The sequence below is a fragment of the Molossus molossus genome, unplaced genomic scaffold (genome assembly GCF_014108415.1).
Source record: "Molossus molossus isolate mMolMol1 unplaced genomic scaffold, mMolMol1.p scaffold_m16_p_13, whole genome shotgun sequence".
Classification (NCBI taxonomy): Eukaryota; Metazoa; Chordata; class Mammalia; order Chiroptera; family Molossidae; genus Molossus; species Molossus molossus.
The window spans coordinates 48,100,194-48,126,886 of record NW_023425348.1 but is presented as its reverse complement, the minus strand read 5'-3'; the positions used below and the strand labels follow the sequence as shown (position 1 = coordinate 48,126,886).

General features: G+C 36.1%; 1 protein-coding gene and 1 pseudogene across 1 annotated transcript; both read right to left on the bottom strand.

Moving 5' to 3' along the window:
* Window positions 1-713: 713 nt before the first annotated feature.
* On the bottom strand, window positions 714-1,644 carry LOC118628983 (annotated as a pseudogene).
* Window positions 1,645-17,364: 15,720 nt separating this feature from the next.
* Window positions 17,365-18,300, bottom strand: LOC118628362 (olfactory receptor 52J3). Its single transcript, XM_036259266.1, has one exon. It carries the CDS (start codon window positions 18,298-18,300, stop codon window positions 17,365-17,367), a length of 936 nt encoding a protein of 311 aa, XP_036115159.1.
* Window positions 18,301-26,693: the final 8,393 nt, after the last annotated feature.

Genomic DNA, 26,693 nt, shown 5'->3' with positions numbered 1-26,693 from the left:
ATCAACATATTTTTAAATGCTGTTCCCCCACCCTCACCACTCTCTGGTCCTGTGGCACGCTCATTACTTTGAGTACTTAAGTCAGTCTCTTCATTAGCTAAAGTAATCTATTAACTCAATCAATCAAGTACTCAATGAAATCAATAAGATAGAAATCTGTTTATGCTCTGAGAGTAAATCGAAGGAGAACTAAACAAGGTTAGGAAGAGAGGAGCAGGGCAGGAAGAGAAAGCTATGGTAAGATACACTGAAACAGGCTGGCAGAGAAATAGTGGAAGGAGAGAGAAAGAAAGGAAAAAAAGAAGAAGATAAATAACAAACAAAAGACAATTAGGAGGAAGAGGAAGATGGAATAAAGAAGAAGAGAGGGAGAGATAAAGGGAGAAAGAGAAAGTGAAAGAAGGAATATCAGTTACCCACACTGGAAGTGGAAAAATGTCTTCTGTAACTAGACCATTTAGATCTCTGAGAGTCATGAACATGTCTTATGTTATTCTTCAAAATAATTATATAGAATCATTGTTCATCCACCTTAATAGTATTTAAAATTGAAAGCTCCTACACCCTGAATGGGTGAAATGCACCAAAAAAAGACATCAATACCCTTCCAGTAAGTGACCACTTGCTTTTTTCAAAGACTCTCCTGATTCTTTAGATGCATATATATTAACATTTAATTCTCTAGACAAAAACTAGAGGAGTTCATCCATTATTTATTGATGGATGAGTATTCTGAACACCCTTTCACAAATCTGCTTGCTCCTAATTCCACAGATGATAAGGTTGAGCATTGGTGGAATAACTACATAGAGATTAGCCAGAAGGATATGAATGTAGCTAGGAACATTTTGGCCCAAGAAATGTGTCATAAAAGAGACAAGAGCTGGGGTATAAAAGGTCAAATTTATACAGACATGGGAACTACAGGTGCTGAGAGACTTCCTGGTCTCATGGGAAGGGAGATGGACAAAGCACGAAGAATGTGAATGTAGGAGAGAGCAATGGCTATAATGTCAAGTCCCAAGATGGCAGTGGTCCCCAAACCATATATGATGTTGACCCTGATGTTTGCACACATGAAGTGAGCAAGACCCCTGTGCTCACAGTATGTGTGGGGGGATGACATGGTGTCCACAAAAGGGCAATCGCAAGATGAGAAATACAAAGGGGAAAACAGTGAGGAAAGATCTCCCAACCACCCAAAACCAATAAGGGATACTATTTTGTTAGTAAGAATTGTGCTATAATGAAGAGGGTTACAGATAGCTACATAGCAGCCATAAGCCATGGCAAGAAGGACTACTGACCCCACGCCAGTAAAGATGTGAATGAAAAAACATCTGAGTGCGGCAGGCATTAAAAAGGATCTCCCTGAGGCTGAACCGGAATATGCCCAGCATCTTACGGATGGTGGCTGTGGAAATACCCAAATCAATGGTAGCCAACATAGCCAGACAGTAGAACATGGGCTGGTGAAGGCTACACTCAGTCTCGATGACAAACAGGATGATGACATTTCCTATGATTGCAATCAGATACACAACTCAAAAAGGAAAGCCAATCCAGATGTGGATGTGTTCCAGTTGGGATTTCCAACAGCAAGAAGGAGGAGGAGTATAGCTGGATATCATGAGAATGAAACATCTTGCTTGTGATTTCTTATGAATGTGTTCATTGGAAGGTACTAGTCTGTTACCATGCTGTTTTATAGTACTGGGAAAAAGTAGATATCTTATTTGTTTATCCCATTATCAATAACCTCATCAATTGCTTTGTTGTCAGAATAATTGAGAAACCTTCCTAGTAAAACTTTTAAAATCGGATTTATTATAGAAAACTCAATTAATTTCATTACTCTAAATCTTTGTTTTATAATTCATTTTTATTCTATGCAAGGCCACCTTTTACTGTATGCATTTATGTATGTGTCTCCTTGTTTACATATATATGCTATATATATATATGCATACACTCATAATTAAAGGGTAAAGACTGAGTGAATAAATGAATGAATGAATAAATAGGATTTTATACAAACGCACGCACACACACACACACACACACTCATCCATTACCCTCTTCATCAACTTGTTTCTGCTCTTTTCCCACATAACATATTATTAACAAGGACCATGCTATTCTTTTGTGCTTAGCAACCCTTTCTATCAGTTTTCCCCATAAGTACTAATGACAATTGATCCCTGCTGGTGAAATTAAAATCCTATCCAAAAACACAATACAATAACACACAGGCTCAAGTAATTGTTTCTCCTTTGTGATTATATTTTTAAATTTCTAAAAGAGCTCTAGAGATTGTTAAAAATTACATCAGAGGGGGAAATGTTTAAATTTATTTTCTTTGAATGATAATCCTCAGAGGTTTTGATCTCCAAAGTGGATTACATGCAAACTCAGATAGTACACAGAATGTTAATAATATATTAATTTCCTCATTTATGTATGTTAGTGACCAGTGGTTCAAAAACAGTAATCAGTTAACCAAAGTATTAAGGAGAAGATAAAATAGAGAAAACAAAAATACACTGAACTATAAAGAGCATTCTAGATTTCATAATGACCAACCCACTTGGAACTAGTAAAGTGTCCCAAGTCTTAAAGGAGTCTTTATAGTGCTCCCCATTACAGTGGAAAACCAAGTAAAATAAATATTCTCTCATCTAGTATTTTATGATTCATAATTCTATTATGATTAAGGCAAAGTAAATATAAAATAATTTGTTGGAATAAATCAATATTGGCCTGAAGTTAAAAGTCAGGAATACCCAGCCAAAGAGGGAAAAGACTCTCCATGCCAATAGAAATGTTTGGTTTAGACGCTTAAGTATGAAAGGCTTGGCTAGTCTAAGAAATGTTTTAATTGGGACATAGAAAAAGGGAGCTAGGGGGAAAGAGACCATAAAGTAAGGTATTATGTAATGTTAGAAGTCATTTTAGTGGAGCTTCTTCATCTTAACACATCATTGAGTGTGTTCCATGGCTTCAAAAGTTGTGCTGCTGGCCAAGCACATGGAGTGGTAAAACAGACGGTTAGGGGACTAAAAGCATAATTACTGTCGGGCAACAAAAATTTACAGATATGAAAACCAGAGGTTATTTCTTATCAAATAACTCTGGTTTAATCTCAAATTTCTTTATAACTAAGCACATATTTATATAAAATTTATGAGATGTAAACAGTGAGATATTTCCATTATATATGAAGGCTGTGAAAAATGATGAAATTTGGCAAGTAGTTATTACACAAAAGATTAAATAATTTTTCCCCTGGCTTTTAAGGAGAATCTAAATCATTTTAAGCTCTGTGGAATAATAAATAACTGCAGAAATGGAGCTCCCATTATTCATGGGTATATTATTCATTCTACAGTGGCTGACAATAATTTTTAAAAGAGAGAGAAAAGACATGCAAAAAGACTTCAAAGTAGATTCTGGTAGACAGAAGAAGAAAGCAGATATCTTTCAAATTTGGAACGACAGGAAAAATAGTGACAGAATAATCTTCCTCCTGAAGACATATTATCTTTGGAATAATATTTTATAAAAGTATTTAAAATTATATTTATCTGCTGTTTTAATCTAATTTTTAGACACTGCAGTTTGTAATGTTCATGAAACTCTCTCTTATTGATAGATATCTTTATACCCAAAATCTAATACTGAGCCTGGAATATTTGTTAAGGGAATTTTAAATATATTTTTAAGAGATTTTTCTTTTTACTAGTGAATTTAAAATTGCTTATCTATAGATTATTTTAATTGTGATCCTTGTAGTCTGTTAAGGAAGTAATAAACAAAATATAGGTGCTCTACAATATTTCTTTAAAAAAAGAAAATATAGTTTAGGGTGTATCCTGAAAGGGTCCTAAGACTTAGATGATGGAGATAATCTGTGACAAGGACTCAAGGCTTAGTGACTACCTTGAAAATTTCAGCTGGTAAAGGAGGTTAATGGTTAATCTTTCCAATACAAAAAAAAAAATGCCTCTCCAAAGCACAAGATACTGAAAATCCGAGACCCTGAGCAATAGGTGGCATGTGCTAACACTACCCATGGAAATATGTTAGCACAATCTTGTGACTTCCAGAGACAGATCATGTTGCTGTTTTGTTTTGTTTTTTCCTATGCTGAAATCTGTTTTAAAGCACAATATTCTTTTTGAGTATGGGGTTGATTTTGTCCAGCACTGCACAGATCAGTACTCAGAAATGCACAAGATTATTTTCATTGTTGTTTGATAATGTATTTTACTTGGAAGTGCCCTAACTTTGGGATGTGAGAGAACACATTTATGGATTATGGTTTATTTTATTTTATTTTATTTTTGTACCTCACCCTGACAGGAAACAATGAATAAATCTTCCCAATTGAGACATCTGACCTTATAATGGTTGAAAAGATAAAAATTCAAACAAGATTTATCAGTGGTACGTTTGCTGTTACATGTAAACATAAAACTTCCTTTATGTCGTGAACCCAATCTCAGTCCTGTTGCTCTCCTCAGCTTTATGACATTCCTATCTTTTTTACTTTCTTCACTGCAGTCATCCTATTCATGGGCTGAGAAAAGGGGTAGTACACTTACCAAACTGTATACCATAGGCAATTCTGATCCTGTGTACCCAAATAAGGTATGGACTTTTTGTGCTTTATATGATATTCCCAAAAGGAAAGAATCTTGAATTCCCTAGAGCCATATTTGTAAAGGAAGGAGGGCCCAGATGTCGTTCACCAGGGTTTCAGCCCTCCTCTAGGGATAAAGGGGCCAACTAGGGATAAGGGGGCCAACTATTTAGAACCACTGATGACCTGAGCCTATGTGAACCAATTACACTCCTTGCCTAGAAGATAGGTCATTACACAGATCAGAACTCTTACTCCCCTCAAAGCAAGTATACTAATGTGACTGAGCCCAAACACAGTGGACTGTAATTGCATGTATCCCCATGATGGCTCATTCACTTACTACCTGTGTTATGTTGAGCAAGCCACTTAATGTCATTAAGATTTAATATTCTTCTGCAGTAAAGGGGGAATAAAACAATAAATACCTCAAGTGGTTAAAGTTTAAATGAGGGATAACATAGTTTGCCTGATAGTAATTCACACAATAACTGTTGATAATAAACAAAAAATGCTACTTACTTTGTGGATAATGCCATTTATTTTATTTCAAAATAAGTCCCTCATGTTTCTTCACAAAGTCAAAAATAGATTTGAGCAACCAAATGCAGCTTAAGTTCCCACTAAGTAATTCTCTGTTGCCTTGTCCATTTAGCATAGCAGAGCTTTCATAATCTTCAGTATTTATAAATAACCTCAGACTTTTCTATGTTTGCATTTAATAATCCTCATTAAAAAAATATTTTAAAGAAGGAAATAATGTAAATAAAGTTTTCTTTCACTGTTCAGCACAAACCTTAAGACACAGATTAAAATTGAGGTACACTGTGGTACATGTCTTGTTTTCTCATCAAATATAAATACTACTATCTTAACTTTTTTTACTTTATTATATAAAAAGCTCATAAAAAAGTAGCAATCACTGCTTGGCATTAACTAGATCCATGTTCATGTGCCCTAAATTCTAAACTCCAGTATAACATTGCCCAACTGGCAAAGCAAATGTGACTTACCTTCTTGATTATCTTACATAAGAGCCAATTGTTTTCAGACAAAAAGTGACCACAAGTGCCAAGCCATCCTTTTAGGTTCTGCTTCCTAGTTTACCTTGGTCTTGTAATAACTTGACAGCCTTGAGAACTCCCTGATCCTTCAAATGTGATTTTAATTTCTAATATGTTATACATCTGTATTAGTTGTTCTAAGAGACTGTTGACCAATTACATGCTCATAAGAACCTGAACTTTCTAAAATCTGTGATTTTTTCCTTTTTACTTTTTAGATAAACTTTGTTTTTTGAATTTTAAATCTATACAATAATTAGAAGATAGTGCAGAGTTCCTATGCACCCTGCACTGTTTCCCCTATTATTTTTTTAATTTTATTTATTGATTGATTGATTGATTTACTAAGCAGAAAATACATTTATTTGTTACCTGCAGAAAAACACAATGTAGAAAATAATTATTAATCAAAATCCCACCAATCAGCATTAGCTAATGTAAATATTTTGGCAAATATAATTTTGGTATGTTTTTAATTAATTAATTAATTTTTGTTATAGATGTTTCTCCTTTTTCCCCCATTGACACTCTCCTCCCCATGCCCACCACCCCGTCCCCAGGCTTGTTGTCTGTGTTCATCGGTTATGCGTACATGCATATAAGTTCTGTGGTTTATCTCTTCCAACCCCCCCCAACCCCTTCTTCTGAGGGTTGTCAGTCTGTACCCTACTTCCACGTCTCTGGATCTACCCTGTTCCTCAGACTTGTTATGTTCATTATATTCCACAAATAAGTGAGATTATGTGATATTTGTCTTTCTCTGCTTGGCTTGTTTTGCTTACGATAATACTCTCCAGGTCCTTCCATGTTGTCTCTAAGAATAAGAGCTCTTTCTTTCTTACAGCTGAATAGTACTCCATTGTGTTCATGTACCATAGCTTTGTTCTCCACTCATCTACTTATGAACACTTCAGATGTTTCCAAAACTTAGCTATTGCAAATAGTGCTGCTATGAACATAGGGTACATACATTCTTTCAGATTGGTGTTTCAGGCATCTTAGGGTATATTCCTAGAAGTGGGATCACTGGGTCAAATGGCAATTCAATTTTTAATTTTTTGAGGTAACATCATATTGTTTTCCATAGTGGCTGCACCAGTCTGCATTTCCACCAGCAGTGTACTAGAGTCCCCTTTTCTCCACAACCTCTACAACACTTGTTTGATGATGAGTGGATGGCAAACATTCTGACAGGTGTGAGGAGATAACTCATTGTTGTTTTAATTTGAATCTCTATGATGATTAGTGATGTTGAGCATTCTACATATGTCCCTTGGTCATTTGTATGTCCTGTTTGGAGAGGTTTCTATTTAGTTCCTCTGCCCACTTTTTAATTGGGTTCTTTGTCTTCCTTTTGTTGAGCTGGATGAGCACCCTATATATTTTGGAAATGAACCCCTTATCTGAAGTATCATTGGCAATGATGCTCTCTCATACAGTGAGTTTCCTTTCCATTTTGATGCCTGTTTCTTTTGCTGTGCAGCAGCTTTTTACTTTGATATAGTCTCATGTGTTCATTTTCTCCTTTGTTTCTGTTGCTTAAGGGGATGTATCAGTGAAAATTCTGCTCCATATGATGTCCAAAATTTTGTTGCCTACATTTTCTTATAGGATTTTTATGAATTCACAATTCACATTTAAGTCTTTTATCCATTTTGAGTTTATTATTGTGTATGGTGTAAGTTGATGGTCTAGTTTCATTTTTTTGATGTAGCTGTCCAATTGCCCCAACACCATTTATTAAAGAGGCTGTTTTTCGTCCACTGTATGCTCTTGCCACCTTTGTCAAATATTAATTGAGCATAATGCCTTGGGTTAATTTCCAGGTTCTCTGTTCTGTTCCACTGGTCTGTAGGCCTGTTCTTATTCCAGTACCAGGATGTTTTGATTACAGTAGCTTTGTAGTATAACCTGATATCCGGTATTGTGATCTCATCTACTTTGTCCTTCTTTTTCAAGATTCATTGGCTATTCGGGGTCTTTTTTGTTCCATATGAACTTTTCAAGTATTTGTTCTAGTTCTGTAAAGCATGTCGTTGGCATTTTGATGGCGATTGCATTGAATCTATAGATTGCTTTGGGTAGTATGGACATTTTAATGATGTTAATTCTTCCAATCCATGAATAAGGTATGTGCTTCCACTTTTTTATATATTCCTCTGTTTCTTTTTTCAATGTCCTATAGTTTTCTGCAAATGGGTCCTTTACTTCTTTGATTAAGTTTATTCTTAGGTATCTTAATTTTTTTTCCGTGACAGTAAATAGAATTGTGTTTTTTAGTTTCTCTTTCTGTGAGTTCATCATCAGTGTATAAGGATGTCATGAATTTATTGACATTAATTTTGTATCCTACCTCTTTGCCAAATTTATTTATTAAGTCTAGTAGATTTTTGATGGAGTCTTTAATGTTTTCTATGTATAATATCATGACAGCTGCAAATAAAGACAGTTTCATTTCCTCCTTTCCCATTTGGATCCATTTTATTTTTTTCCTGTCTGATTGCTGTGGCTAAGACTTTCAGGTACTATGTTAAATAAGAGTGGCAAACATGGGCATCCCTGTCTTATTCCTATTCTTAAGGAAAATTATTTTAGTTTTTAGCCATTGAGTATGATGTTGGCTATAAGTCTTTCATATATGGCCTTTATTACGTCAAGATATGATCCCTCTATTCCCACACTGATGTGCATTTTCATCAGAAATAGGTGCTAGATTTTGTCGAATGCTTTTTCATCATCTATTAATATGATCATGTGGTTTTTATCTTTCATTTTGTTTATGTGGTGTATCACATTTATTTATTTGCAAATCTGGCATCCTTGGGATGCATCCCATTTGGTCATGGTGAATAATTTTTTTTATGTATAGCCGGATTTGATTTGCTAGTATTTTGTTCAGGATTTTGGCATCTATGTTCATCAGGAATATTAGCCTGTAGTTTTCTTTATTTGTAGTGACTTTTTCTGGTTTTGGAATTAGAATTATGCTGGCCTCATGAAACTTGTTTGGAAAGTCGTCTTTCTTCTTGAATTTTTTGGAATAGTTTTAGGAAAATGGGCGTTGTTGTTCTTTGAATGTTCAGTAAAACTCCCTCATGAAGCCGTCTGGGCCTGGGCTTTTGTTTGCTGGGAGAACCTTGATTACATCTTCAATTTCCAGAGTAGTTATTAGTCTGTTCAAGTGTTCTTTCTCTTCCCAGTCCAATTTTGGGAGACTATGTGTTTCTAGAAATTTGTCCATTCCTCTTAAATTGTCGAATTTGTTGCCATATAATTGTATTTGTTATTTGTTGCCATATAATTGTATCATGGTATTTGTTAACAATCCTTTGTATTTCTGTGGTGTTAGTTGTTACTTCTCTTTCATTTCTGATTTTGTGTATTTGGGTTCTCTCTCTTTGTTTCTTGGGGAGTGTAGCTAAGGGTCCATCAATCTTGTTCATCTTTTTGAAAAACCATCTCTTTTTTCATTTATCCTAGGAATTTTTTTTTTTTTTTTTTTGGTCTCTATGTCTTATGTCTGCTCTGATCTTTGCTATTTCCTTCCTTCTACTTTCTCTGGGGTTTTCTTCCTGTTTTCTTTCTAGTGCTTCAAGTCGTGAGGTTAGATAGTCTATTAGAAATTTTTCTTGCTTCTTGAGGTAGGCCTGTAGTGCTATGAACTTCCCTCTCAGAACTGCTTTCGCTGCATCCCATAGATTTTGTGTTGTGTGTTCATTTTCATTGGTTTCCAGGAAGTTTTTTATTTCTTCTTAGATCTCCTTGGTAACACATTCATTGTTTGATAACATGCTATTTAGCCTCCATGTGTTCAAATGTCCTTGCATGTTTTTTGTTGCAATTGATTTCTAGTTGCATGCCATTGTGATCTGAGAAGATGCTTGATATGATTTCAATCTTCTTACACTTGTAGAGCCTTCGTTTGTGCCCTAACTGTTGTAACCCAGGAGATCAACCACACTCAGACTCAATTTTTCAGTTTTTGGGGATGCTTTATTACCTGTGTAGGGACTGCAGCCAACCTACACAGAGGAGAACTGCAGCCCCGAGCTCAGGGGGTGGGTTGCTTATATAGGGCAGGGGTCATTCAAGAGTTTAGCAGAGCAAGCAAGCTACGTGTACAGAAGCAGAGGCAGTTAGCGATAAGCAGGAGGGAATGGAGGTGGGAGGGGGCTGAGGCAAAAAGGAACTGGGTGAACTGGGTCAGCATACATCTATCCTGCTATTCATTCTATTATCTAAGTTTTAAAAACTAACAAATTCGAGATGGATATCAGCGGTTAGTTAGGTGCAATACATATATGTTTAACAGTTACAGTTTTATGGGGTAAAGGGAGCTTCAGTTTCTCCCTATCCGTTTATTTACAGAGCATGCAGGACACTCTGGCCTTGGGGCCATTTCTGTCCTCCCTTTTCCTGAAGGATTTTGCTTTTCAAATTCCCAGTGAAGGTCAAACTCTGGTTAATTTTTATGGGGCTAAAGCCATCTATAACATTCCCCGTTGTTCATCTTGCTGTCCCTGAGGTTGTTAATTAGGGCAGCTCAAAGACAAGTTGTTTTTCTTTATTGGATTCTAAGGACAGTGAGCTACAACACTAACATGTGGTCTATCTTTGAGAATGTCCCATGTGCACTTGAGAAGAGTGTGAATTCTGTAGTTTTCTGGTGTAATTCTCTGTAGATATCTATTAAATTCATTTGGTCTAGTGCTTTATTTAGAGTCTGTGTTACCTTCCAAATTTTTTGTCTAGAGGATCTATCCAGTAATGTCACCTGGGTGTTGAAGTCCCCTGCTATGATTGTATTGCTATCAATTTCTCCTTTGAAGTCCTCCAGAAGATTTTTAATATATTTTGGTGCTCCTATATTGGGTGCATATATGTTTACCAAGGTTATATTTTCCTGTTGGATAGATCCTTTCAATATTATGTAGTGACCTTCTTTGTCTCTAGTTATGACCTTCATTTTGAAATCTATTTTATCACATATGAGTATTGCTACCCCAGCATTTTTTTCCTTTCTGTTTGCTTGGAAGGTTTTTTCCATCCCTTCACTTTCAACCTATGTGAGTCTTTGTTTACAGGTGGGTCTCTTATAAACAACATGTATATGAGTCATGCTTTTTTATCTGATCAACTACTCTGGGTCTTTTTATTGGAGCATTCAATCTATTTACATTTAAGGTGATTATTGATATGTACTTATTTATTGCCATTTTTGTTTAGTGTGGTTATATTTTTCTTCCTATTTCTTCTACTAATTACATCAGTCCTTTTAACATTTCTTGTAGTGCTGGTTGGTGATAATGTATTCCCTTAGCCTTTTTTTGTCTGGTAAGCTCTTTATTTGATCTTCTATTTTTAATGATAGCCTTGCTGTGTAGAGTAGTCTTGGATTCTTGTTTTTCATGACCGTGATTAGTTCATGCTATTCTCTTCTGGCCTGTAATGTTTCTGCTGAGAAGCCAGCTGATAACCTTATAGGGGTTCCTTGGTAGGTAGACTTGCTTATCTCTTGCTGCCTTTAGGATTCTCTCTTTGTCTTTAATTTTTGGCATTTTAATTACTATGTGTCTTGGTGTGGACCTGTTTGGGTTCTTCTTACTTGGGGTTGTCTGTGCTTCTTGAATTTGAATGCCTTCTTCCTTCACCAAATTAGGAAATTTTTCTGTCACAATTTATTTAAATATATTCTCTAACTCTTGATCATTTTCTTCTTTTTTGAGGACTCCTAAATGATGCGAATATTATTATGTTTCCAGTTGTCCCACAGTTCTCTTAAGCTGTCTTCCTGTTTTTTAATTGGTTTTTCTTTTTGGTTTTCTGATTGGTTAATTTTTTCTACCCTGTCTTCTAATTCACTGATCCAGTCCCCAGCTTTCTCTACTTTGATGATTAGTCCTTCCAATATGTTCTTTATTTCTTCTATGTCATTCTGCATTTCCACTTGGTTGGTTTTTAATATTTCTATATCTTCATTCATGGTGTTGAGGTCCTTATAATGCTGTTGATCTTCCTCAATATCACGGCTCTCAACTATACCTCTGATTACTTGGTTAACTACATTTCATTTATCTCATCTTTGGTAGAGGTCTCTTGTTCTTTCATTTGGGATTTGTTTCTTTGTTTCACCATTTTGCCTATCTCAGTGGGTTTTTGAGCCTGCCAATTTTTTTCTATGGGTATTGGTGTTCTGCTCCCTCTACTGGGTTTGGATGAGTGAGGGAGGACCCATGTTAAAGACCACTGTCAAGTTCACTTTTCTGGGTAGATTTGCAAGGACATGAATGGTTCAATTATCCTCTAGCTTTTTGCCTGGTGGCTATTAGTCTTAGTTACTTGAAGAGCCTTGGGTTCTCAGTTGAATGAAAAACTCCCTCAGGTGTTCGGCATAAGAGGATTTGCCAAGGGTGGGTCAGATGCTGGTCGTTAATAAGCCCCAATTTGCATATATTTTGGCCCACCAGGTTGGGATTGAATTTCTGGGGGAGGGGCCGCTGCCTCTTCCCAGAGCCCTGGGAAGGAGTAAGATGCCCAGCGTCCTGCAGGGCCACAACACAGCAAAAGCTCTGAGTGCACCCACACAGTTCCAGTCCGGTCTGACCTCCCTTGGCTAGACCCCAAAGTGAGTGGCTGTGGCTAATTTAGCATTCTGTCTTTCCGCTCTGTGCTGTGGAGCCGGCTTGAGAACTTAACCCCGAAAACACTCCTCACAGCTAAGACTGCTGCTGTCTGTGGGCTCCCGGCCCACCTCTCATGCCTCCACAGACTTACCAGGTTTGATTCAGTGTTTCTGGTTATGTGGTCCTTACAAGCTGCTTTTCTGTTGCTTTTTCCCAAAGATTTGTCTTTATTTTAGTTGTAATTCCAGTTTGGTCCTGGGAGATGGTCTGTGTAGCTTCCATTCACTCTGACTTCATTTTGGAATTTTCCTGTTTCTTCTATTATTAACAACTTACATGAGTACAGTACATGTGTAACAAATGAAGGAGAAAGAGTGTATATAAAGCACAAACATGACTGCATAGGAGCCACAGGTGCTCAGCATCTTGTGATGGGTATTTTGGGGATTTAAGGCAGAATACAGCACTGAAGATATAGCCATAGAAGATTCCAACTAGTACCATGATAAGGACATGGGAGAAAGAAACAGAGACCCTACATGGCATTGATTTAAATGTTGGCACAGACCAACTTGGCAATGCCAATGTGGGCAATAATTCAGGCATCACAACAGGGCAGATGGTGAATTAGGTAGGTCATGGGCAGTGTGAACAAGACTTTACTCAATACACTACCCAGTCCAATTCTGGACAATACCCAACATGTCATAGCAGCCAAATGCCATTGATAGGAGGACAGTAGATCCAATCCTGTGAAGGTGTGTATGAAAAACATTTGATCTACACAGGCTACAAAACCAATATCATGAGCATGAATCCAGAGGGTAGACAACATACATGGTGTCAAGAATGTGGGGAGGGCCAGATATGACTGATGAAATATCCAGGAAGATTTCTAGATATTAGAGGGTGTTCTCTGTTTATACAACTATCAAAATCATTATATTGCAAATTAGAACCACAATGTAAACATAACAGAAGGTCAAGGCAAACTAGGCATGCACAAGCTCAAGCCTTGAGATGCCTAAAAAAATACATGGATGGATGGAACATGGCTTTATTTTCATGGGGCATTTTGAGTTTGGCTGGAATAGGAGAATATATGAATCATTTCTAGAAATTATTAAAAGAAAGCATAGAAATACCTTTTAATGATTAGTTAGTATTTTAGCAGAGTACAAAAGAAGGCAGTCATAATACTACTTTTATCTGCATTGATCTACTGGTGAAAAAGAAGAAAAATTCATGACACAATTTGAATCCAAGAATAGATCTTTTATGATGATTAATAATTAATGCTGTGAAAAAATATTGTCTGCAATTCTGAACCAAAATAATCTCTATTTTTGGTACTTTTTAATGAGCAAGTATAACACCCAAGACCTTCTTATATTGAGGCTAGTAAGGAACATTGCAAATTATTAAGGCAGAGAAAGACAGATGTAGAGAACCAACAAGCACAGAAATAAAAGCCATACACATATAATAATACATGTAAAATGCCTTAAGTATGTTTTATTTAATACTAATTTTCACATGAATTCAAATTCAAAAAGTCACCTTTAAAATCAGTAGTCATCCTCACAAAAAACATTCGACAAACACCTATAGATAGACAACATCAAACAAACCTGAAACCCAAACAGACACAGACTTAACACGTAAAAACAATCACAGAACCAAAACATTTCCTGTTATAGCACTGTGTATCCTTTTGCTACCATCAGCACAAGGATCCCCAAAATTATCTCCTTATGTTATTTTTTTTAAATCCTCACCTGAGGATGTTTGCCATTGATTTTTAGATAGAGTAGAAAGGAAGGAGGAAGAGAGAGCGAGTAACATCAATGTGAGAGAGATACATCAATTGTTTGCCTCTTGCACAATCTTGACAAGGGCCAGGGATCAAACCTGTAACCCAGGTTCAACCTGCATTGAACCTGAGAGCCTTCGGTCCTTTGGCTGATGATCCAACTGCTGAGCCAAACTGTCCAGGGCCAAAATTGTCCTTTTATAGGCTTTTTTATCACTCCCACCTGACTCCATTGACCTAACATCCTGGTAACCACTAATCTGTTATTCATTGTAATAATTTTATCATTTAAACAATGCTATGTAAATGAAATAATATAGTTTGAAATCTTTGGGGGACTGGCTTTTTCACTCAATGTAAATTATCCGGATATTCATCCAAGTTGTTGTCTGTATCAATAGTTCATTTTGACTGATGACTATAGTCCATGGTATGAATATGTTACCATTTGTTTAACCATTCACTCATTGAAGGACATTTGGGTTATTTCCATTATTTGGCAATTATAAATAAAGTTGCTGTGAGAATTTTGCAAATGTTTTACTGGAACACAGACACACTCATTTGGTTTTATTTACTATAATTACACTTTGAAAAAGCATTTGACAAAATTTAGAACCCATTTCTGATAAAAATGCTCAGCAATGTGAGAATAGAGGGATCATATCTCAACATAAAAAAGGCCATATAAGAAAGACCTACAGCCAACATCATACTCAATGGACAAAAACTAAAAACATTTCTCTTAAGAACAGGAACAAGACAGATATATCCACTTTGGCCACTCTTATTTAACATAGTACTGGAAGTCTTACCCACACCAAATTGACATGAAGATAACATAAAAGGGATCCAAATTGAAAAGGAGAATGTGAAACTGTCATTAGGATACTTTTGGTATTGCTGTGCTGATCTATCACTGCCATAAACAAGGGAACATTAACTAGAGAAAAAAATGGCTGCTGTTTGACATTTGCTCCAGCAGCTTATGTATACTTTTCCTGCAACCAACTGTAAACTGGACATTTAGAGGGAAGAGAATTCTAGGAAAGAGAGTGCCGGGACATTTCACCAAGGGATATTTATCATCTGTGCTTATCCAAGTGAGGGTCATAGTTAATTCTCAGTGAATATTTTAAGAAATACATGTATTGTTATAACCCAGTAATTCTCCATCTGCTAGAAGGAACCTCTCCTGGGTTCCTTGAACTCGAGTTGTTTTTGCAAAAATTCTTGAAGAGGAAGGTATGCATCAGCTATGACCACAAGGGTATTGACCATGAGCTTAACTAATCAGGAGATGCCAGGCGGGGCAATGAGACATTCAAGGCTAGGGTCTAGTAAATGTTAAGAAATATAAAATAAACAACTTGTACAGCTACTAACTGCTGATATCTGCTTCTGTTCACGTAGCTTGCTTGCTCTGCTAAACTCTTGAGTAACCCCTGTCCTATATAAGCAACCTTCCCCCTGAGCTCGGGGCTGCAGTTCTCCTCTGTGTAGGTTGGCTGCAGTCCCTGCGCAGGTAATAAAGCTCCTAATATTCAAAACTACTTTGTGTCCAAGTGAGGTTGATTCTCCTGGGTTACAACAGTATCATTTAATTGATTGATAGTAAATGAACCAAGGAATTAATTAACTCAAAATTCCATTTTGATATTTTTAACTGTGTCAAAATGACAGCATTTTTTACCAATTATTGCATAGAACAAAAAGACAGTAAGAAAATTATAGGATAATTAGCTCAAAAAATTATTAAAATATATTTCAATTCTGTAAGATCAAAACACTATGATACTGATTGAAGAATAAACAGACAAGCTGACTATATTAATAAAAAGCTGATTCTTGTACGTATTAAAATTTAATATTAAAGAAGAATAAAAAACAGTTGGGAAGTGCTTAATTATTAAGCCAATTACATTATAAAACATAAAATAGAAACAGACAAGTATTTAATTTTTTTTACGTTATACAAGAAATAAATTGCTTTTATATTAGAATTAAATGTAAAAACTAACACACACACACAAAACAGTAATAAAATAGATGTTAGGATATTGACATATAGTAAAACTATGCAGGAACCTTAAGTGTAAAAGAGATATAAGGCTGTGCAATAGGTACTATAATCAGTGTTAATTTCATTTAAAATGTTAATCTATTAGATGAATATAAAGTATTAAATATAAAGACTTTATAGGAAAACGTTAATATGTTAAATGTACTCAAAAATCCATGCAGTGAGACTTTAAAAAGCAGGGCAGAAAATTTGGGAAGGTGAAAGAAATTACAGTAAGTATAAAACAAAATACAGGAAAACAAGAACATGACTTATTTTATCAGTGACTTACTACCTAACAATTCTGCCTTTAATTGTAGAAACTTCAGAAATTTTTCGAATATGCACAAAGATTATTTATATGAATATCACAACAGTAATCTTAAATTAAAAATATTAACCTATTATACACATCAAAGGATGAGAAGATAAATAAAATGAAAATAAAAGATTCTGTTATATTTTAAAAGGAAATAACTGTATCCCATCTATATCAGCACAGAAAGATCTCTAAACATAATATTTAATAAAACAATTGGCTATGGAATGATACAAAATGCATTACCTTTTACATTATTAAAATTTATAGTTCAACCCACTCCCCCCCCCCAAAATTTCAGAATTTAAAACGATAAACTTAGACTCTAAAAAAGACAAAAAAGCAAACCTGTGCTATTATTCCAGTCTCTGAGGACAAGAAAAATAGTGGAACTGGACTGAGGTAATAGACATAGTTCATTTCAACTTAAATGTCTCCTGTGTGTGATTAAAAATAACATTTAAGAAAAATAAATTACACTAATATTTTTATGTCTGTTGTGAGAAGAAAGGTATTTGTTATATGGGTCCTCGTCTTTTTATAAGCTGAGGGAAAATATAGAACGACAATTTGAGGGAGAAAAGCAACGTTAACAAATGTAATGATGAGATGGTCACTGTCACTCAAAACAACTAATGCAAACAGTTCTTGCTTCCACTATAGGAATTGGTCCTTGAACTTGAAATATTATGAAGACTTTTTACACTGTCTAGGGGATCAAATCCCCTAGAATGTAATTTAGGAGAACTAAATTTAGAAGAGAAGTGTCTTTCTGGCAATAACACACCAATGTTGCTTGCTGGATCGAAATGCTTGCTAACTTAACAGGAGGTGGAAGTCCCTATTTTAGAATAAAGACACGAAGCACTCTCTCTCGTATCTCTTTGGTCCTCACACCATAAATGATGGGGTTAAGTGAGGGTGGGATAACCAAATAGAGGTTGGCAACAAGAATATGGATAGAGCGGGGTATATTGTGTCCAAATCGATGAGTGAGAAAAGAGAAGACTGAGGGAATATAGAAAACGCAGAGGACTGCAACATGGGAGCCGCAGGTGCTGAGGGCTTTTAGCCGCGCGTCCTGTGAGGGGAGGCGGAAGACAGCACGGAGAATGAACACGTAGGAAATGCCAATGAGAACCAGATTCATAAGAAAGAGAGAGACTACAAAGAGCCCGTAGATAGCATTGGTACGGATATTTCCACAGGACAACTTCGCAATGCCCATGTGCTCACAGTAGGAATGGGCTATTATTCGAGCCTGACAAAAGGGTAGGCGGTAGATGAGACAGATCATGGGAAGTGTGAGTAGTAGTGGACGAATTACAATGCATAAAGCCATGCCCACCAGCACCCGGGATGTTAAGATGGAGGTGTAGTGGAGTGGAGCACAGATGGCCAAATAACGGTCAAAAGCCATGGCCATCAGGACCTCAGCCTCCATGCCAGTGAAGCCATGAATCAAAAACATCTGGGCCACACATGCTCCAAAGTTAATCTCGTGTGCATCAAACCAGAAGATACCCAACATTCGGGGCACAGAGGTTGTAGAAAGGGCCAAATCAATTGTGGAGAGGATGGCCAGAAAGTAGAACATGGGCTCCCAGAGGGTCTGCTTGGCCTTGATGACTAGTAGAATCGTAGCGTTGCCCACTAAAGCCACAAGGTAAACAGAGCAGAAAGGCAGGGAGATCCAGGCATGGACCTCTTCCAGACCTGGGATTCCAATGAGGAAAAATGTGGCTGGGTGGAAAAGACTCTTGTTGTGATAAAACATCTCTCCAAATGACAGAGAGGGTAAGCTCTCACTCCTAGGAGGAAACAAAGGAAGTTTGAATAAGAGATCGTTATGCAAATGACTAGCTTAGTTGCTTCAGAATACAGTGAAAATGAAAACATTTACTATTTGGAAGGCCTAGTCATGCATTTTTTAGAACTCTAAATCAAGCCATGCTCATTTGAATGGGTCAGTCTCAAAGCTCTTATACAGATTTAATCCTATTTTTCCGACATATAAGGCTTATCAACAAACCCATGGCAGAGTTAGAACTAAGGCATAGAACTCAATAGTAAGTATGGAATAATTTATTATGCCCCACACTTTTTTGTGAAGCCTGTCTGAAGAAAGACACATGAAAAATCAAGCATACAAACATGGAAATACAGACATAATTGATAAGGAAACAGTCATATGAGAAAGTAAAATTATAGGCACAGAGGTACAAGATACTTCCAGAACTAGAAAATGCAGAAATTCTCTAATGATTCATTCATTGTCTATTGACATAGAGAAAATCCAAGATCAGGTCTAATCTCCTGTCAAAAATACAAACAGAATATCAGATGCACATTATCACAAACAGAAGTGCAGACACTCTGGCAATGCCTGCCCAGGAGCAAACACAGGCTGGGTCACATACCTCTATCCCTCTATAAAGAGCCCAGAAAGAAAGATAATAAAACACCTCTGCATCTTTTCTTTGATGTCTCTATTTTCCAAGACGATCCATTTCATAACAAATACTTTTGGGGAGTTACAGTTGTGATGGTGTCTAGCTGTATTTGAAAGCTTCTCCATTCATTCTTCACTCCACATCAGTTCCTCTGAGAAAACCTGCAAATGTTACCACTGCTGTTGAACTAGCAAATACTGTGTTCATTTCTTCTGCTTGGTTAAGTCAGTGGAAACATGGGTAGAGGACAACCTATAAGGCTTCAGGTGGTTATGAACATAGAGACAGCATTTTTTAGCAGCGCTAACTGGAAACACAAAATCAAATTGGAGAGATCATTACTTTCCATAATTATTTAAAAGAAACAGAGAAGGGCACTTTGCAGTGGCTTCAAAATGATGGAGAAGCAACAGGGAACCCATACACACAAATGTGAAATAAAGGCACTTTCTCTAGGTCTCCAACTTGAGGCAGAGTGGATAAACATCAGGATAAAGTAGAAAAACTCTTGTTTTTATCCTTTTTACAGCTGAATATTTTTATGGAAAAGATATAAAGATGGAAATAAAAAATACTTTCATTCTGAGATTAGATGACGAGAGAGAGTGAGAAGAGCTATATTTTGCAATGCCTCTCTTATTTTTGTTTCTTAAGAACTGAAATGTCAAGGTAACAGCTGTTGCTCATTGGTGATGTTGGCCAAGAATACGCCTTCTAGACACCCTGATGCCTACCTTGGTTTCATCTCCATAATTCGACTTTGATTGTATGCCACTGCTCACCTCAGATTTACATCATGTTTCCAATATCCAATTCATTCCTATAACCCATAGCAGAAGCAGAAAGTATACCTGATTAACCAACTATATAATTATTTTGTACATAGATGTTAAATGCCTTGGATCTTCTAGATATATTTAATGCTACATAATCTTCATTTAAAAGTTGTGAGGAGTATTTCTTTCTGTAAGATTCAGAAATTGATCTACATGAAGAATATCACATCAAGCAGAGGTATTCTTAGCCACCTTTGATCATCTCTCTTTCATTTAACTAATATACATACCTAAATCAAAAGGAAACTGACTTCTGATTCTTCATTCTTCAATAAGAATAGAGACACTAGTAAAATATCAAGCAGCAAAGCTCTATGTCATATACATATATAGTCCAAGGGAAGTAGTTTTATGTTAATCCTGAAGCTGTTTATGACATTGGAAGAACAGAGTTAACTCAGTTTTCTACTATAATGGTACCCTGGGGTTTAATCCTCTGAGATTGCTCGCAAAAGTCCTAAACTATGATTTAGAAAAACAGAATCCCAAGAAAAAGTGATGTGGATAAGAATTTATATACATAAAATTACAAATGTAGTGCAAAATGCCTAGTTATTATTGTTTATATATGGCACGCAGATAGATACATTTCATCACCCTCTAAGTAATATTTTGTAGCCAGATTCTATGGGTTGTTGTTTCTAGATAATGTATGTTTAATGCATATTCTAAATTCAAACATCATAACCCGACATAGGACACTCCAGATTCAGCTTTAACTCTCTCACTCACAATTCCCCTTCACTGACCATGTTTTCTTGGTGCATTGACTACTTGTAGGGATTCAGATCTGTGAGTCTTTGGTACCACCATCCTCCCTCCATCATTGTTCCTCTCAGTCTTCCCCCTTGACAATTTTCCAATCTATGTCACAGAGGCCATAAAGATTAGTGGTAAACACTTCCAATCCTAGAATTGGTCTGATTCAGTTTATATATTAGATTTCTCATGTACTAGCTATGTCACCTTGAGTGATTCACTAATCAGCTCTAGGTCTCAGTTTCCTCAACTGAAAAATTAGGGATGATAATAGTCCCAACCACTTCAAGTATTATGAGGAATAAATTAAGTAGTGAGTCTCAGGCACTTAGTACAATATCTAGTACACTTAAGTGGTTTATTAAAATAGAATTTAGCTCACAACACCACCTTCATATACTTTGGACCTATAGAAACTAGATTGAGAAATCGCTCATGCCTCTAAGTCTGTAACATTTGGTTTGAAAATTCTTATTTGCCTTAAACATTTTCCATCATTTTTTTCAATCAAATGTATACATATTTCTTATTATCACTAAAATAAAGCTATTTTGAGTGGAAGAATTCTATCTGTTTGCTTGACATTTGATCAGATATCTCAGACAGTACTTAAGAAAAAGGATGATCGGGCTTAAGATATAAAGCACAAACTACAAAGCTTGAAGTTAAGTTATTTTGACTGTTTTGTGTTTCCAATTATATCACACAAATGTTAAAATTGAATCTCTGAAAAAATGTTTCAATTTTTTTATTAATTAATTAATTTATTTTTGTTACAGATGTTTCTCCTTTTTCCCCCATTGACATCCTCCTCCCTGCTTCCTTTGCCCCCCCCCCCAATTCATACCATTGCTGTCTATGTCCATTGGTTATGCATATATGCATATAAGTTTTTTGGTTTATCTCTTCCTGCCTCCCCGCCTACCTCTTCCTCTGAATTTTGTCAGTCTAATCCCTATTTCCATGTCTCTGGGTCTATTTTGTTCATCAGATTGTTTTGTTCATTATATTCCACAGGTAAGTGACATCATGTGATATTTATCTTTCTCTGGTTTGCTCATTTCACTTAGCATGTTACTCTCCAGGTGCCTTTATGGCATCTCAAAGGGTAAGAGATCTTTCTTCCCTACGGCTGCATAGTATTCCATTGTGTATATGTACCACAGCTTTTTTTTTTTTATCCTCACCCGAAGACATTTTGCATTTATCTTCAGATAGAGAGGTAGGAAGAGAGAGAGAGAAACATCAATGTGAGAGACACATCGAGTGGTTGCCACCCACACAACCCCAACCGGGGCCAGGGACAAAAAGGAACCAAAGCACGTGCCCCTAGCAGGAACCAAACCTGGGACTCTGGTCCTCGGGCAATGCTCTAACCACTGAGCAAAATCAACCAGGGCTACCACAGCTTTTTTTCCTCACCCAAGGACATTTTTTCATTTTTTGTTCAGATAGAGCAGGAGGGAGAGAAAGGAAGAGAGAGAGAGAGAAAGAAACATTGATGTGAAAGGTACACATCGAGTGGCTGCCACCCGCACAACCCAAACAGGGCCAGGGACAAACTGCAACCGAAGTACATGCCCTTAGCGGGAACAGAACATGGGTCTCTCTGGACCACAGGAAGAAGCTCTAACTGCTGAACCAAACCAGCCAGGGCTACCACGGCTTTTTTATCCACTCATCTATTGATGGACACTTGAACTGTTTCCAGATCATAGTTATTACAAATAGTGCTGCTGTAAACAGAGGGGTGCATATATTCTTTGTGATTGGTGTTTTGGGCTTCTTAGGATATAATCCTAGAAGTGGGATCACTAGGTCAAATGACAATTCAATTTTGAATTTTTTAAGGAAACACCATTCTGTTTTTCATAGTGGCAGCACCAGTCTGCATTCCCACCAGCAGTGTACCCGCGTTGCCTTTTCTCCACACCCTCGCCAGCATTTGTTGCTTGATGATTTGTTGATGGCAGACATTGTGGCAGGTTTGAGATGATACCTCATAGTCATTTTAATTTGCATCTCTCTGATGATTAATGACATTGAGGATTTTTTCATATGTCTCTTGGCCATTTGTATGTCCTGTTTGGAGAGGTGTCTATTTAGGTCCCATTTTTTAATTGGGTTCTTTGCCTTCCTTTTGTTGAGTAGTATGAATACTCTATATATTTTGGAAATTAACCCCTTATCTGATATATCATTGGCAATTATGTTCTCCCATACAGTTGGTTCCCTTTCCATTTTGATGGCTGTTTCTTTTGCTGTGCAGAAGCTTTTTAGTTTGACATAGTCCCATGTATTAATTTTTTTCCTTTGTTTCTTTTGCCCTAGGCAATGTATTGATGAAAATTCTGCTGGGTGTGATGTCTGATATATTGTTGCCTTCATTTTCTTCTAGGATTTTTATGGTTTTATTAGTGACATTTAAGTCTTTTGTCCATTTTGAGTTTTTTCTTGTGTATGGTATAAGTTGGTGGTCTAATTTCATTTTTTTTCATGTAGCTGTCCAATTTTCCCAACATCATTTATTGAAGAGACTATCTTTACTACATTGTATGCTCTTGCCACCTTTATCAAATATTAGTTGAGTATAATGACTTGGGTCAATTTCTGGGTTCTCTGTTCTGTAACATTGATTAATATGCCTGTTCTTGTGCCAGTACCAGGTTGTTTGGATTACAATGGCTTTGTAGTATAACCTGAAATCTGGTAATGTGAACCCTCCTACTTTGTTCTTCTTTTTCAAGATTTCTGTGGCTATTTGGGGTCTTTTTTAGTTCCATATCAACTTTTGTAGTATTTGTTCTAGTTCAGTGAAATATGTCTTTGGTATTTTAATGGGGATTGCATTGAATCTATAGATTGCTTTGGGTAGTGTGGGTATTTTAATGATATTAATTCTTCCAATCCATGAACAAGGTATATGTTTCCACGTTTTTTCTATCTTTCTCTAATTATTTTTTCAATGTCCTATAGTTTTCTGTGAACAGGTTCTTTACTTCTTTGATTAAGTCTATTCATAGATATCTTACTTTTTTTGTTGCAATGGTAAACGGTATTTTTTTTTAGTTTCTCTTTCTGTGTAATTATTATTGGTATATAAAAAAAGCCCATACTTTCTGAATGTTTATTTTGTATCCTGCTACTTTGTCAAACTTATTTATTAAATCTAGAAAATTTTTTTATGGCGTCTTTAGGGTTTTCTATGTACAATATCATGTCATCTGCAAATAATGACAGTTTCACTTCCTCCTTTCCAATTTGGATGCCTTTTTTTTTTTTTATCCTCACCCGAGGATATTTTTCAATTTTTTGTACAGATAGAGTGGGAGGGAGAGAGAGGAAGGGAGAGAGAGAGAGAAACATCGATGTGAAGGGACACATCGAGTGGCTGCCACCCGCACGACCAACCAGGTGGATGCCTTTTATTTATTCTTCTTATCTGTGGCAAGATTTCCAGAACTATGTTGAATAAGAGAGGTGAAAGTGGACATCCCTGTCTTGTTCTTGTTCTTAAGGAAAATGTTTTTAGTTTTTGCCCATGAAGTATGATGTTGGCTACAGATTTGTCATATGTGGCCTTTATTATGTTGAAGTATGATCCTTCAATTCCCACTTTGCTGGAGTTTTTATAAAAAATGGGTGCTAGCCCTGGCCGGTTTGGCTCAGCAGTTAGAGCATCGGCCTGCGGTCCAGAGAGACCCGGGTTTGGTTCCCACTAAGGGCATGTACCTTGGTTGCAGCTTGTCCCCAGCCCTGCTTGGGTCATGTGGGGGGCAGCCACTTGATGTGTCCCTTTCACGTTGATGTTTCTCTCTCTCCTTCCCACTCTATCTGAATGAAAAATGAAAAAATGTCCTCATGTGAGGATAAAAAAAAATGGGTGCCAGATATTGTCAAATCTTTTTCAGCATCTATTGATATGATCATAGGATTTTTATCTTTCATTTTGTTTATATGGTATATCACATTTATTGATTTACAAATATAGTACCAGCCTTGTATCTTTGGGATTAATTCCACTTGGTTGTGGTGTACAATTTTTTTTAATATATTGCTGGATTTGATTTGCTAAGCTTTTGTTGAGGATTATGGTGACTATGTTCATCAGGGATATTGACCTGTAATTTTCTTTCTTTATAATGTCTTTATCTGGCTTTGTGATTAGGATTATGCTGGCCTCATACAAAGAGCTTGGAAGTCTTCCTTCCTCTTGAATATTTTGGAATAGTTTGAAATATGTGAGAGTTCTTCTTTGAATGTTTGTTAAAACTCCCCTTTGAAGCTATCTGGACCAGGGCTTTGTTTGCTAGGAGTTTATTGACTACTACTTCTATTTTCTTAATTGTTATCGGTCTGTTCAGATTTTCTGACTCTGAATTTTTGAAAATTTTAAATTTTATACATATGCACAGAATTGACCCTTCAACAACATGAGTTTGAACGGGATCCACTTACATGGAAATTTTAAAAAATAAATACCGTCTGTCTTTAAAAAAAGTACCATTAAAAAAAAAAAAAAAAAGCCCTGGCTGGTTTAGCTCAGCGGTTGGAGCATCGGCCTGTGGACCAGAGAGACTTAGGTTTGGTTCGCACTAGGGGGAACACGTACAAAAAAAAAAAAAAAAAAAATTACTCCATCTCCATGGGTTTTATATCTATTGATTCAACCAACCGAAGATAGAAAACATTATTTTTTTCATTCCTAACAATGGGTTTTCAACTGCAAAACAAAACTACTCTGTTTTATCTGGGTTTTGTTGAATATGCAGATGTGAAGCACCTGCTATGGTTAAGTTTTGTGGGAGTCAAAACTTATACCCCCAGTTTCTACTCAGCAGGGTCATGGGTTCCCCTAACCTTCCAACATTATATACACACACACACACACACACACACACACACATTCATATGTATATTTGACATATTCATATAGACATATGTATAGACAATATATATAGATATATTCATATATATATTTGTCTCTCTCTATATATATATATACACACACACACATATATATATATATATATGAATATGGCATTTTCTTGGAGACTCTGAGTATACAACTGGTAAACTCAATCAGAGTTAATTGTAGACATGAAGTAAGAAACATTAGATGAGCACATAACTCATTTTCAGCTAGTTGTGAATGAAGAAGCATCTATTCCTGATTGGCTGCTGAATGAAATCTCAGGATCATGATAAGAGCCAGCCTTAGGATCAAGAAGAGTTGCAGAACTTCAACTTTGAAATACTGAAAGAAATTTATTTTTTGGTGACACAAAGTCAGACCAACTTCTTGGTGACAAGAAGCTCAAACCAATGTTTTTATATCATTGTAAGGTAAGACAAAATTTTCTTTAATATTTAAGTAAGTTAAGTAAGATGAGGTTGTCTTTTACATATAAAGTGTCCTAAAGATACACAGCTTTTTATTTTAATTTTATTTTGTGTTGATTTCAGGTATATACTTAGAAGTTAAGCAATTATATAATTTACATAATGTTCCCCTTGGTATTTCCAGTACCCCAACTGGCACTGTATATAGTTATCGAAATATTATTGATCATATTATATTCCTTACTTATATCCCCTTGACTATTTTGTAACTATCAGTTTGTACTTCTTAATCTCTTCATCTCTTTTACCCAGTCCCTCAATCCTCCTTCTCTCTGGTAACCACCATTTTATTTTTTGTGTTTATGAATCTGTTTCAATTTTGGATGTTTATATTTTACTTTAGATTCCACATGTAAATGAAATCATATGGTATTTTTCTTTCTCTGACTAACTTATTTCACTCAGCATAATACCCTTTAGGTCCATTCATGCCCTCAAAAATAGTAAGATTTCATTCCTATTATAGTCCATGATATATATGTACCACAAATTTTTTACCCACTTGTCTGCTGATGGGCTCTTGGGTTGCTTTCATAATCAGCTGTAAAAAAAAAAAAAAAAAAAGGAAATCTTACCTTTTGCAAGAGCATGGATGAATGGACTTGGAGAATATTATGCCAAGTGAAATAAGCCAGTCAGAGAAAGACAAGTATCACATGATATTACTTATATGCGGAACAAAATAAACTGACAAACAAGTAGATCTAGAGACATGGAAG

What these genes read in the sequence shown, in the direction of transcription:
- LOC118628362 (XM_036259266.1), bottom strand. Translation starts at nt 18,300, where the DNA reads ATGTTTTATCACAACAAGAGTCTTTTCCACCCAGCCACATTTTTCCTC.